We start from the raw sequence: 15834 nt of genomic DNA, 5'->3' as shown, positions 1-15834 counted from the left end.
AAAAAAAAAAAAAAAAAAAATCACATCCAGCATTGGGTATGAAATACATATCCTGTCAACACATATAGAAAAGCACTCAAAGAATCTTGCATTTTGTTTTGCAGAAAGTAAGAACAGTGGTCACTTTCAGCTTCTCCAGAAGGCAACATGCCTTTGAATCTGCTCATTTACCAAGAAATCATTAATCCACTATCACTGGTCGGGCAGATGCGGCCTCTGTAGAACGTAGTTTAGCAATCATCAGATCTTGGAAGTGCCTTTTTATTTTTTTGTCATGAAGCACCTTACTCATGAGGCTGTAAAACACTAGCATATACACACCTAACGGTCAGCATTGCTGAAGAGCCAAGCCTAATGCAGATTTAAAAAGCAGACATCAAATGCGTGTCTCAATATAACTCACAGCAATTTAAAAACATGAATGTGTAACCAAGTGGTTGCCTGACCAGAAGAAAAAGTCTTCTTGCAAAGTCTAAGCTGAAAAAGCATTAAGCATTTGAAGCTCACTGCTTACCCAACTGGCTGTTCAAAAAAAATCACCAGGATTCTGCTGCTAACAGTGCTACATGGTGTAGGAGTGTAAAGTGACAACCTGCCCTCTGTTTAATCAACAGTAACTCACTGAGAATCAGGACAGATATGATGCTGCTATTCTACTCAGTATTTTGGACCACACCCAATCAATCACTGGACTTAGCTGAAAATAGCTTTTTGGATTAAAAAAAAAAGCAGTGAAAATGAGGTTTTATACAGCTAACTATCTGATATCTTGGATCCAGGCATGCCCTTTCAGTTACTGACTACAGCTATTTGTTAKTACTCCTTATAGAATATATACTCAACTTGGCTTTGAAAAAAGTCAGTCACTCAACTTTTTCCTGCAAGTCAGACACATTACAAAAATACTCACATACCACCTTTCCATACAAAGAACTTCTGTAAACGCCATAAAAATGCAATACAACAGGAGAAGTTTGAATAACTAATGAATGGTGATGCCCAGCAAGCTAATCTGTTTATTCAAATGTGGTCTACTACATAGAAAAGCCTGAACCTTTTCTTTAAGTCTCAGAACAGTCCTTTGGACATTAGCCTTTTCCCTGAAAAGGGAAAGAGCCTCATTTTTTTTTCCCGCTGCCTGGAGTGGCAGTGTGAGGCACTCAGACCAGCCCTATTCCGAGAGAACACCTCCATCTTTTCAAGGAAAGAGTCCAACAGTCAGTACAGCCAACAGCTTATACTTCATAGACCTTTCACAGCTGTTGAAATTGTTCAGTGTCTCAGCTCCATTTGCTAGATGTCTGAACATGTACTTCAGTTTACTAAAATCTGGTGTTTTAAACTGTTCTATAAATTTAATTTGAGATACATTCTTCAGCTTTTTAGATCATAAGGACATTGCAATCAGCAGTCACTGAAGCGACCCCTGTGAAAGAGGTATGTGCTTCATCTATTCCCTAGTGGCCACATCCTTTGGGAAATCACTGCATTAATTTGGGTCTATATGCAAAGAATTTAGATCTATATCAGTTAAAGATATACACGCTTCGCAGAAATCAATTTTTTTTGCTAACATATTTGAAAAGCCATGACCTCATTTGACAGAAACAGTGAGACAATGAGTCAACTAAACAGAACAAAAGTTGTACTACATGTTTCTGCCAGAAGTTCATGTGATAAGAAAAAAGAGCTATTCAGATTTTTGCAGTACTATTGCATAAAATTATCTCAAGTTAAAGGAAAAATCATGCAAGTTTAAGCAATTAACAAGCATACTTTTGAAGAGTCATTCATGATCCTACTGTAACAGCATTCTAATGCAGTGTTTGGTATAGTTCATTGTAAACAGAGGTCAGATCTTACCTCTTCCTGTATCCCACTGGTAGTAGTTAATTTATTCCCATCAGTAACGGTTATAATTATTGCTGGCTCCAGAAAAAAGGGGTTTCTTCCCTAAAGGAAAAAAAAAGTAATTTCATTAAAAATGCTGTAACAAATTTGTAAGCTTCTGTTCAGTCCTTAAACTGTCATTGATACCCACTGACAAAAGGATGAGGCCCTAGGAAAGCGTTTATTCCCATGTACAACAGTACAGTGCTATGGGTTTCTCAACCTTATTACAGTTTGGTCATATAAAGCTAGGTACTTGCATTCAATAAATGCATATAATGCATTTTTGTAGTACCCTGAGATCACGATCCTATGGTTAAGAACTAACACTTTGTGTATGAAGGAAAATTTTGAATTGAATAGCCCCCATTATGTTCTGACCCAAGCAGTTCAACCATGCATGCAACACTTACTTCAGAAACAACTTAAATAATTTAAAAAATTAACTTTCTACATGAATCATTTAAGATACAAGCATATACAAGGTAAGACRTTCTGTGATACCACTGACGAAGCTGTTCAACCTGTTTAACAGTAACAAAAAGACCTGGTTTGCTTTTGGCACTTCCTATTTCTGCCACCAGTACGCTAAGAGCCTTCAGTGCCTCCTGAAAGAAAAGGATTTCAAAGTAATCCATGGACATATCAAATCCAAGCTGAGTAAGCACATTTCACTCTAGCTAGGATTGAAGACAGAAAAGGCATAAAGGCCACCACAAACTTTTGTTTAATGGCTTCTAGTCTCTTTTCATCCCCAAGCTTGAGGCCTGTTTTTCTTCTTCAGAAAACAATGAGTAAAAATACAACTAGACCAAAAGCCTACCAAAATGCATGTTCTTTTTTGCCAGTTTTGTCTAATATTAATGTCTGGAAAGGCACTGCACCATTAATCTGGCTACCCCTTACTACATGCTTGAAGTTCCTATTTCATTAACCTTTGCTGCCATAATCAGTATATAAACAAAATCATATAATCAAAAACAACTATATATTGACATAAACAAAAACTATTTCATGAATACTTTTAATTCATTCCAAAAACATGGAGATAGAATTAATAGGTATTAATAAAAAGACCTTTCAGATCCATTCTTTAAAACCCATTTAATATGAAGGATCACCTACTCATTGTGTGTTTAGAATGGAAGTATCACCGTACTGAATTTCAAATACATTTGGTAAGAGGTGTCTAGTTTTAAGTGGCAACATCTTTATAATTTACTACAGGCCAACAGAAAAATTGAAGCATAAAAGATTATTTGCTCAATGTTTTCTCAAAACTTTGTGAAAATCATAAGATTTCTTTTAATATAGCACATCATTACTAAAGAAAAAAACTACACAAAAATAGAAATTAAACAGTAAAGATCAATCTCTTCCACAAAAAGTAAGCTAGTTTATAATCCAATTTAAACAATTACTCAGAATAATTTGAAGACACTCAAACTTAATTTTAATTAAAATAGTTTCTCAAGAATATTTAGTCTTATTTAACTCTCAAGAACAGTTATGGTACATTATTCTGCCAACTAGTAGTTCATTCCAACTGCAAATTATCAGCTGGAAGCTAATTCTGTTGCACTGGAATAATATTTAAAATGGGGYTTCTAACCTGAGGAAAAGGATATTGTTCTCTTCAACACTGAACATAAAAGAAACACGTTGATTCTATCACTACTAAATGATAGCAAAAAGATAATAAACTTGTGATTTTAGATTTAGACTATTATAGAAGATGTTCTTCTAATGCAATTTATTCTGGTGCAATTTATAATTTGAAGTATGAATATTAAAAATTCAATGACAACTACAACTCTGACAACCCCTATAGTTCAGTCTTATTATCTTAAATGTTTTTGTGTACCCTAATTATAATCTTTACCATTTTATTTATCTAAAATTTAAGCTTTAAATTTAAACACTTTGGGCTCAAAATGATTATGAAATTATAACAAATGAAATAGAGATTCTAAGCTTCAGCTCCAAGAAAAAGTCTGAGGGAGATTTGCTGAATACCAGCTTCAGTCTCAGACTATCTTATGACTAATTTCTCAAGCATTTTAACTGTAAAAGAGATGATGTCCAAGATACTGTTAAGAATGCAAATAATATAAAAACATATTTACAAAAGCAAGAATCTATTCTCACTAGAACAAGAACAATGTTCATTTGTAGCCAGAGTAACAACTGATTTGAGAATCTCTGATCAAAAAGATCTGTCATATTTTCACATATATAATCGACAGGTTAACTGTAAAAACACCAGCAATGCACTGTGACTGAATACTATATACCACAGTAAGTAAAAAGGGAAAGTTTCCCTTGGAAATCTCTTCTTTACTAATTACATGTGAAAATACAGTAATTTTTAGTTCATCAGTTCATCAGTATAGCTGTGAACATTGTCTTCTCTAAAAAGAAGCGATGAAATCAAGTCAAAGTAGTATTTAAAGACAAGCGAACAGAGCTGAGTTCACTTATCAGCTGGACTCAATTCACAACTGCATGCAATTCAGAAACATGAAATGAATATCTGTGTTCCACCTAAAGGAGCAGAAGCAATCAAAATATATATCAAGAAGGAAGAATTTAAGCTAAAAGGCCTATTATTGAAGTTTCCTATTTTTCACCAAAAATTTCAGTCATTAATTTTTAAAGGAGACCACTGATTCTTTTGACTCTTCTCCTCACCTTACCCATAGAAAAGTATAAAAATCAGCATTAAGTCAGGTGTTTGTTTAAAAAAATATATATATATATTTTCACATAAATTATCAGAATTTAGAAATGTTTTAGGATTTGGCAAAAGGAAATTTCAAAAGACTTAGGCACATCACCTTTTTATAAGCTGCAGCACTTTTGTCAATTACTGTTTTAGACCTTTATTTCACATTTCAAGCTAATCATGTTATTTTCTATTTTCCTTTCTTTTGAAATATACTATTATAATAAAACACTGAATTTACACATCTTAGAAATAACAGTCTTTAAAATACACAACTACACCATTGACTGTGAATATATATGAAATCAATTCAACATGGCTCAATTATTTTACTTATAATCAGTGAAACAGTGACAGAGCACAATTATCAATTCTTTGGCAAGTTACAGATATGCTGAAATGTATTGGAAATCAGTCCAGTATACAATTTGAGATGAGGTATAAATATTAATAGGTTTGCTTACAACTTACTCTTACAACTAACTAATCACCATGAGCTTTAGTTCATGTCAAAAGCAAAATTAATCCAGCACCAAATTTTTAACAGTAGTTAACATTCCTAAAGAGGARAATGAAAGATTCAAAGTGTGAAGCACATGAAAAGCTGAGTTCTTTAAGTAGGGTAAACATCAGCTCAGCCTCAGTATCAATGCCTGGGAAACACAAGATCCTTGCTTGCAATTTATGCTAGCATTATAAAGGCTTATTCTAACAAGCACATAAGCAAAGATACTTCTGTTTCTATGTTATCTATCATTGACAGTGAATAAACATTTTAGAGTCTAGAAACTCAACTGCTGCATTTAAACTGTGGCAGTTTGAGTCTCAATTTACTGCTCAAGCTACAATAAAAGGAAGGGTATTTTCCAGTATTCTTTTAGACTTTATTTGCTTATTTAAGCTGTATTTGCTTATAAACAATATCTTGGAAAAGCTAAACATTATTTTTCTTTCAGAAAATTCAGTGGCAACTAGTTCCTAAAGGGACTTCAGTTAAACCTGTCATACAGGCAAATTGGCTCATTTGGTATTCATTTTAGTCCACACAGCTGCTACAGTCATCTGACTGCAAATTCCTTTGAATAATATGTTCTTCCTTCTGAAGGCTTCTTGCAGTGGTGAAAAAACATACCAAGGAAGAAGCACCTGAGATTATAATATTTGATCATTCTATTCAATCACCAGGTGTTAGAAAGTGGTACGAGAGGGTTTTTTCATTCACCTACAATCTGCCTTTTCAAGAACAGATGCACAAAGAGACAAAACCCCCATACATTTCATTTTGGGAGAAAGCTATTTAAAATTATTGTAAATAACAGGGCAAGAGATCCAAAGCGCTAAAACTAACACAACTGTTCAGTAACATGAGTTCTTCAGAACAATTTGATAGCTTCCTAACTATTTGTTCCAAGTCACAAAGCAATTCAGTTTCATTAGTCACCATTTCTTCGGTCTCCAGATGAAGTAGCTCTGTGGTCACATAATACAAAACGAAGCAAGAGCCAAGGACATTACAAAGCTCCTGGCCAACAGATAGCGCTCTCTAGTCACAGTAAGGGGCACACCTAGCCCACTCAGGTTTGCGTGACATCCTGAGAAGGAGCCTTAGATTGAGCCAGAACGGTATGAAATTATCGAGTGACATTATTGTCTGGTTACAATTGTCAAAACTACACATTCGCTTTCATAGGCAAATAAGCTTAGTAACTAGTTTCAGCATGATTGATGAATGCATCCACATATTTTTTTCCTTCCTCAAGGTGTACAGATAAAGCAATTAAAAAGCAATTGTGGTCTCTGGATGTGCAAACATGGAACATGCAATAAGAGAAATTTGATTTTAGACTACTGTTATCTCATGCACACAGTTAAATATTATTTTCAAAGTCAGACATGTTCAAAAACTTAAGAAACAGCAGAGGTAAAAACATGACTTACAAAAAGAACAAGTCAAAGAGACTAAAAATTACCTATTCAACAAGCACTTATGATAGAAAAAAAGTATTTAGTAGTGCAAAAGTTTCACACATAAGGAAAATCCAAAGACTCGAAGTTGAAATTAAATGTAAACTGAAAAAAAGTGCACATTGTTAACTGAACATACTGCTAGTCACTGGGAAAAAGTTTACACAAAAAGCTTCCTTGCACTTATTTTAAGATCATGATGAGGTGTCTAAAAGGAATGCTTTCATTTACTACATCATGGCATTTAAAAGAAGAATAAAAGTTCTCTTGCACATCCATCATACATCAAATTATCTCAATAGCCTCTTTTTACTTTCAGAAGTATCAGCCCTAATAGCCAGTAAGGTGAATTTAGTTATCTGACTAGGAAGTACAGAAGTGTACTATTAGATTTTTCAATTCATTTTCTTCCAAATTTAACAGGTAAGGATTCTCATAATTGATCATGAGAATCTGTGAGCAACAACTGTTCAAAAATAATAGTTTTAAAAGAAATCTAAAAATATCAGAATTACAACAGAATTGTTGATGCTGGAGGATTTATACCCATAACTAGGACTCTAAACTGGTAACAGTTTAAAAAATACCATTAGACCGAATTTGAATTTCAGTAGTCTAAAACAAATGGTCAAAGTCTACCACAGTAATATGCTGATACTCCCTTTTATATCTCAGCAATTTCAGTCATGCTTTAGCAAAATTATGAAATGTTTAAAATGCTAATTTAACATTTCATTTGTTAGAGACTTCTCCCTTAATTGCTCGAGGCAGAGTATTGTCAATCAAGTACACAGAGGTGTGTAAGAACTGCTCCATGCTCTGATAGTCAGCTACATAAGAGCTGCAGCACCTTGTTCAACTGATCTGTTCCACTTACATTTTCAGCAGCTTTCACTATTGCCCATTATCCCTGGAAAGCCAATCAATATAGTCATGAAGAACTGTAGATTCAATTCTATTTTAGGCATTCACGTAACGGTTTCCCAAGTTCCAAACATAGCTGAATACATTGGGATCTTATTAGTATTTTAGTGAATATATAATTGGCTATACAACCGTTACTACAAACTACTTTGCCTTTAAGATTTTTTTAATGCATGTAGACATGCACCATAACTATGCATATATACGTACACAGTATAAAGTACTCAGAGATGAACAAGCTTTCTAGTTCAGTGGAGTAGTAAATTCTTTCCTACTACCTGATAAGAAGCAAAACGGCTCTAAATAGCTTTCCCAGAGGAAGCTATGCTGCATACCATCTAACTAATATTTAGCACAAACACACTACGATACTCACTGACTTTCCAAAACGCAATGAAGAATATGCTGGGGGGAAAAAGAGCAAGAAGAGCAAGCAGGGTCTACCAGAACATTACTGACCCTAACTTCTCACCGGATACGCCACAGGAGCTCCGTGATCCTGTGGCCAGACCRCCTAGGAAAGCCAAGCCTGCTAAAGCAAAGTACCTAGGAATTACATCACGGTATTATCCAAGGGACTGATGCTGCATGATAAAAACAGCTTTGAAACTGCATTTAACTTTCTTCATTATGGCTGTCTTGGAATTGAAACTGATTCCATGAATGGGAACCACTGTGTAAGTGTCAGACAGACCCCAATGATTTAAGCCCGAGTGACTAAAAGCTGAAGAATATACTGGAATTCTGCACATGATGAAGATCTCTCTGACAAGTCAGGCTTCATGCATGAAGAAGGCTACTAACCACCATCTTTGTCTTGCTACCTCTAAGATTTTGTTACATTCCCTGTTGGTAATTCAAAAGATAATAAAACTTTGCAGTGATAGTAGTTTTGAGTTACTACTAGAATATCAAATATTTGTACTGTGGATGTATTTCAAGATCGTTTTCAGTAGCCTCACAAGAAAGTTTTATGAAAGCTAAACTAACCATTTTGAGTCTTACCCAGGATACAAGTGTTTTGAAGTCTGTTAGTCTCCAAGTAATAGAAGAAATTTTAATATAAAACAGAAATCTCTCTTGATGGCTTTTTCAATAGCAAAGAAGAGAGACTGGAACCTTATGAAATAACCTAGCAAAATACTATTCAGGAATTCCAGTACCACCATGAAAAAGGCCAGTATTTTTCTGAAAGTTATAAAAAACAGAGGGAGGCTATTTACAATTAACGCTAGTTCTTCAAGGTCTGCAGGCCATAAACATCTGGGGTACAGACCCACATTATCACAGCACTGAAACCTTTTTGTTATCCTTGCAGTATCCAAGATGGGAGGACTCATGCCCTGCCATCCTTTCAAGCTCAGCAGGTGGGAATACTGTCTCACCCTTAAAGACATGTTTCAGGAAGAACACAGTTAAATTAATCTCCTACTAAGGAGAACTTGAGAGAGCTCCACAAAGACTTACTTTATGCAAAAGAAGAGAGTTTCACCACTTCTTGTGAAAGCAACTGTTATCTGGAATACAAATGATAGCAGCAGGTTGCTAGGAGCTCGAAGTGCAGCCCTCAATAGTCCCAAGATCCATAAAGATCTGGCTCCTCTATATATGCAACAATTTAACCAAGTCCATAAGGAATTTGAACACAGGGTAGCAAAAACAAATCCCTCTACCACTGAGGRATGAGGGAAAGAAAATGGTTTGATGAATGCTGAATGAGTCTTGACTGAGCTTGAATGAATAGCCCACAATGATAACAGCACACTATGAGCGACATGATGATTTGTGAGAGCACCAATTCCAAACATCACTACCGATTCCCATAAATTGAGCTAACAAGGTTTTCATCATAGCTTTAATCCCATAAAAGAAACTTTTACAATTGATGTTTGGCTAAAATTGTGTATCAGAGTTTCTCATCAACATAAATTTGTATTTTTACTTTGTAATTGTGAAACTAGCCAGCAGAGGGGGCACAAGTTAATAAAACATATCTTTTTATGTGCTAATCACATAACAATGAGATTAAAAAACCTGAGGCATGTTCTGTATCAATACTGTCTCAAAATACACAGAAACAGATAAGTACTTTTTTCTATGAGTGTGCATACCTAAAGAAAGGTTTGTAAGAAATGATTGTAATAGCACAAATTAAAAGKAATCAGTCATGGCACTCTACACTCTTGATCTACCTCTATGTTTAATCCAATAGTTCACTGTTTCTGAAAAGAAGAAAAGAACATACTGTTATTCCGGTTTTGCCTTTTTTGATCCTTTGCCCTTATTCTATTTCCCTATCATTTGGAAGCCTTGGCCACAAACATTCAGCTGTATCCCCCCCTTTCCTTTTTTGTTTTTGAAGCTAAGAGATAGGAAGAACTATTTTATCTTCTTAAAGAATGGAGTTTTAAGAAACACTCTCTTAGAATTTAGCAAGGTCTAAACTAATACTTCCACTAACTCATCTTCTTTTCTCCAAAAGAAATGGAGAATGCAGTTTAAGCAGCCTTGATTTCTCCTCCACTCATTCACACACCGAAAGTCGGGGTATCGATCCAAAGGATTTTGCAGCAACGGTGACTACCACAAAGGATCTTCCCTCCATGAGGTAAAGAGATCCCAAAACCTGTATTCATTTGAGTACAACTATCCTTCACTACAGGCTATAGCAAGATTACTACAGGCAAAGTAATTTTTCATGTCCTAGACAATTCTTCTTTAGTTAACTAAATTACAAATACTTAAGAGTTGCTCCAACATCCAAGACATGCAGTAATCACAAGTTTCTTATTTGGCATGTCTATGGAAGATTATGGAAGATAGTTACATGGTTGTCACTTCATCCCCTAGTGACACTACAGATTAACAGCAGATTAAGCGATCTTTGCTCTGTAGTATGATTAAAGTTTTTTGTATTTCAGGTGACAGAATAAATGAGTTGCAGGCTTAAACAAAAGTGGTAATATGAAACAAGAGTTAGCAAAGGGTTCTTCAAAACAACACAAGTGCAGCAGCAGACTATTCTTAAACCCAGATCAGATATTAAACTCATCAGCACACCAGTTACAGAATATGAATAAAGGGAGCATCCTTGAAACAGTAGCTATGTTCATAACACAGGCTACGTAAGTTCCATTTAAGAAAAGGAGATTTCAGGTTGTTAGGATGGATGAAATGGGATGAAAAAGTCACTTGCTCCTCATACTCAGAACATCAAAAGACGATAAAGCAACCAGACCACATCTCATGACTGTAACAAACACCTTAAAGGTCTATACTGCTATTCTTCCATTCAGCACAAATCATTTTATTAAGAGAATGAGAGCCAGAATGACATACTAAGGTTTGCAAGACCCAAAAAAGACTGCATCCTCCTGATCAGAGAGGTAAAGAACTAAATAAAGTTATGAAACTGAAAATTAAAAGGGATACATTTTTCAGCAGCTATTTAATAATTTAATATCAATGCTTAGACCTACAACATGTAATGATTTATGGCTTCAGTCAACTACTAAAGCTCCAAACACATGTCATCTTACAGTTTTTTCTTATTCTGGAAGCCCTACAGCAAAAGCAAGGATCAAATCAAATATCACCTACTATAGGTAAAAGGGTTATGAAGACAGAACATCTGAATTGCCTAAGAAAATAAATCCCAAATCCTAGGTCAAAAAAAATCATAGAAATATATTTAAGCATATAATCTTCTTGCTTTGCCTGAGCTTACAAATTAAGTTCTATAATTACTTCATTGCATATCCATCTTGAAATGTGCATATCCATCTTGAAATGTGCAACACAAAGAGTTATCTGTGCTTAGTATCATTTTTTTAGAAGCTCATAACTTTACACGTTCTAGGTTCCCAAATCTGGCACTGGATATATTGCTTAAAGACTATTTAACTACCTGTTGTGCAACTTCAGTCATTTCAGAGTTGTACTCCAAACATTTGTGCTAAGAACAAAAATGAAACTAACAGCAAGAAACACCACTGTAAAAGTAACTCAAAGCAGCCAAAAGCAGAGAGAATCATTTTGGAATACAAAATCTCCATACTGAATTGTGCATGTGTGAAAACAGAAGGGATGTATGTCAAAGAAGCATTTTTATAGACTAGGCTAATACTGAACAATACAGGAATGATGAACACACAGTAAAATTTAAGATATCAGACTTCAAACCCCAAGACTCAATGAAAAACAATGAAACTAATGTTCCTAAATCATATAGTTTCAAAAATGCCACTTTAGTATAAAAGTTTGTCCTGTTTCTTTCATCTAAGAACAAATTTAATTGAGTTCTAAATAACATATTATGTAAGTGATAACTTCTTGATTAACTTCTAAGTGCTCCAGTTTAGACTATATCCTTGATAAGTTTCAAAAACAATTCAGTCCTTGAGTCTTTTGCAATTTATGACAATAGTTCACTACTTGCCATCCTCAGAAAAATGTAGAATGGACTTCATATATAGTGAACTCCAGCACATAACTGAACAGTGAAGAACAGCAACGAACTGAAGAACAACAAAAAAAACCCTACTAATATTTTAAATGTGTAAGCACTGAAGTGACAGATTTATGATAATCCTGAAAATGAAAGAAGTTTAACTTTTTTGCACAAAATTAATTGAAATATATAAACAGCAAAACAACTGTAACCATATCTGGAACTTATTTTTAAAGCAATGGAAGTTGTCACTTAAAGGGATACATGTTATCAGCAAGTTAGATTAGTAATGAATCACTGGTAGAATCACTCTGAATTTGGATAAATCAGCAGACTAATCATGGAGGTTTCCAAACTTATTAGAAATCTAAGTGGCTGAATTAAGCAAATGCAAGCTGCTAAAAAACAGATTATATAAACTTCAGAAAAACAAATGCCAAAATAACCAATCCAGACCCAAACATAACAACTTTAAAGTCAGCCCCAAAGAACCTGGCTTTCAAGATTATTTTGATCATATTTCCTACAAATATTTCTAAATGTTTTCTTCCAAAAATAATTGACCTTGTCAGGCTTTGGATCAAGTCCCTAATTATCTCAGCCTTTCTGCTTCACAGCCATGACTTTACATAGCTGGTCCTGGCTCAGGCAGCGGAATTCATAACGCTAAGCCAGGCCTGTGTTCTCCATATACTGGAGAAAGGCAAGTTTCACTATTGCCAGCATACAAAGTAGTGAAACACCAAAAAAACCCAAGGTGAAAAAGCTGAAGAGAGGGCTGCATACAAAATTCTCCCCTTTTTTTGGAGGGGGGTATTAACCCAGAGTACTGATAGGCAGCCTGAAGGTGGCATATTGATGCATGAACATCAGAGAGCTGCCCCAACACTCCACCATGATTCTCTCTTGGAGTTCATCACCACTACAGCCGGAGCGACTTAACTACTACAAAACAGATTCTGAACCACCACATTTCACAGTCCAGCATATTGAACTATCTGAATCAGTCAGCACTTTAATTTCACGTCACAGTCACAACTTGCTTCAAGTTTAGCACAACTTTGACCTCTTGAGGGGGCCATAAGCTCAGGAGTGGAGCAGAGCAGACAGCTAGGAGATGGATACCACTTCACCTGTCTTACAAATAGCAATGATAAAATCAAGTCAACATTGTGGGATTCAAAGACCCTGGGGTCTGGGTGTTGGGTGGAAAGAGATAGCCACTTTTTGCTCATGTTCTGTACACTGTACACAAAAGCAAAAATGTCAGTCTTAAATTAATTCCTGTGACAAATATGCTGGATTTGTTAAACGTAGCTTTTTGACTCAAGGAGACATTGACAAAATGCATAGCATATTCGGATCATTTATCCTCAAACATTACCACATTGGATGAAATCAGATTAACACTCTTTTCTCCACAAGCAGCAGCAGTAACATGTAGATAGAAAAACCCATAAGATAAGGAAAGTGAGAGTGGCTCCACTGAGTAGACACCAAATGTGATTACTCAGGTAAAAGCTTCCTGGCCAAGTCAACAATGGCATATGAAGCACAATTTTCAATATGTATATCCTTCAGTTATAGTCAGAAACCATACAATCTGTATCACAGTTCCTGCCAGATCAGTCTTTTTTTAAAAGACCTCAATGTTAAAGCCATGGATCTACATTAGACATAATCAACGCTTTATTTATCTACTACTCTAGTTATCTACCACTGCAGTGCTGCAAGACCCACACTTACTGCCCATTTTTAGCAAAACAGCAGATCAGATTTTGACAAATCTGTTGTCCTCTCATGCAACCAGAAATCTTATCTATTCAGTTTCCCAAACATACTCATTCAAGTTTCCCAATTAAAGTTAATATCATGTCTTGCAGCTAGTGACTTCCTACCTGCCTGCTTTATATAGCTGTAGGCACTAACCCAATTTCCCACTGGAAAAATTTAGGCTTAAATCTATAGTGGACTGGAGATTTATGTAAGCTAGGGCAAGTCAATTAACTTGGCAGAGATACTGTCTCTAGAATGAGAACAACAGGTGCCCAGATAACAAATACTTGATTTCTCATTACTATAAAACTGAAATTGCCTGTACACTACATTTTTGAAACATCTCGTCCATTGGGGTCAGTTTCACAGTACTAGATCCCTTAAATACCACCTTTCCATCTTAACTTAAAATAAGATATACGGAGAACAATAAAGAACTTAAAATCCTATTTGCTATCAACATTTAGAATTATGACAGTAAAAATATGTTGATGAGTAGGAAACACTTCATGATCATCTGGTATCTTTTATAGACACCACAGATATATACTACAGGGTCATCAGAAATATCTGCTGGGTCACTGGCTAGTCCACCTTCTTTTGATACACAACAAAGATTTATCCTAAATACTCAAATGACCATTATCTCCTATTTGAAGTACTACCTTTTTCTGAAGTAAGACTGGTCTACACTTCGAACAATTAAAACTAACACCCTAATCATGCAATGCAAACCACACATCTTGATAGAGTTCTGGATTAGCCAGATACTAAAACAGGATCACAAATTATATGAAGTTCTGCTCTGTTGCATAAAGAGCAGTTGAAAACAACTTGAAAAAAGGGTCACATGATACAATGCTAAAAATCACAGCATGAAACAGAAACATTAATATGTTCTTTAAGTGGGAGATGCAGATATGGGAATATTCTGTGAACTAAAAGACTCATTTTGTTGTTAAAGGTACACAATATATTACAAGAAGAAAAAAGTAACAGCAAGCAGGACTCATGCAACACAATTACAGTTTCAATTGAGCCTCAGTTGAATAAGGAAAATCAGAGGTATACATGAATAACATTTCTTCCCTTCTCCCTTCAAGCCATATGGACCATCTACAACAGAAATCCAAGGCTTAGAAATTGTAGCTATTCAGTAAGTGAAAACAGGCTTAAAGAGAATAAACATAATGATGCAGACACCAGAGGAAAAAAATAAAAACTCATGCTTCACAACATAAGCGATCTCTGGGCTCTGTATCTACAGGGTTTAATCTTCCCTGCCATGATCATAACATAAATACAAGCTTTTGCTTTGCTTCCCTGACATTTGGCTGTGATGAAGTGCAAATGGATGTCCAAAGTCAAGACTACTTCAACTACAGGCCACCTACCTTTAAGCACCTAAGAAAGCTAGTATATCTAAGGAGTYGTCAATGAACCGAGGCAGATAAGCTTCTCCAGACAAAAAAGTCAGGGCAAGAGATATAATTTTGGTACTCCAAATTGCCCTCAGACTTCCTCTGCTCACTCTTCAGTAARGCCAAGAATACCAGCCAAAGACAGACACCTAGATCAGCTGCTTAAGCTTTGGCAGCATGACTGCCCTCACCTCATCTTTAAAATCAAAGTCACAACTAACATATTAAGGTAATACCCCCTCCAAATCAACTTTTATTGCTTATACTAAGCACTTAAAGAACCAAAATGGCCAAAGCACCTTTGATTTTCAAAACATGAGGAAGTTCCTCCCTTGTTTCTGTTAATGAAACAGACTGATGAGATCATGTTGACCAGGAAAAAAATATTTTGTGCAAGCTTGTTTTAACTTTTTAATTCTTCTTTAAAAATATGCTGAATTAGAACCAGATGAGTTTAAGAACACGCAAGTTTGAAGTGATTGCTATTTTTAAGACTTTCAGCTTTCCCAGAGCAACAAGGTTCACCAAAAAGCATGCAGTTCCACCTCCCGATGTGAAAAAGACACTGGCAACAATGCTTGCAATGGCTCACATTAAAGGATACCATGAAACAAAATTACATAAAAATTAAATGTTTCAAGGAAGGAATGGACCAGATGGCATGCCTAAAGGTTACAGCCACA

At 35.4% G+C, this 15834-nt stretch overlaps 1 protein-coding gene across 9 annotated transcripts in view; it reads right to left on the bottom strand.

Annotated features, from left to right (window-relative positions):
• Positions 1-15834, bottom strand: part of INTS6 (integrator complex subunit 6) — a 48305-nt gene that overhangs the window by 26627 nt on the left and 5844 nt on the right. For all 9 annotated transcript variants that reach the window (XR_003254829.1, XR_003254828.1, XR_003254827.1 and 6 more), the window contains exon 2: positions 1864-1953. Coding sequence is in view for 5 of the 9 variants with exons in the window: in XM_026073676.1 (XP_025929461.1) it covers positions 1864-1953 (90 nt within the window). In the remaining 4 variants the exon portion in view is untranslated. The remainder of the gene's footprint in view (positions 1-1863; positions 1954-15834) is intronic.

Source organism: Apteryx rowi, unplaced genomic scaffold (genome assembly GCF_003343035.1).
Source record: "Apteryx rowi isolate R43461 unplaced genomic scaffold, aptRow1 scaffold_372, whole genome shotgun sequence".
Taxonomy (NCBI): Eukaryota; Metazoa; Chordata; class Aves; order Apterygiformes; family Apterygidae; genus Apteryx; species Apteryx rowi.
This window is presented reverse-complemented; position numbering and strand designations above follow the sequence as displayed.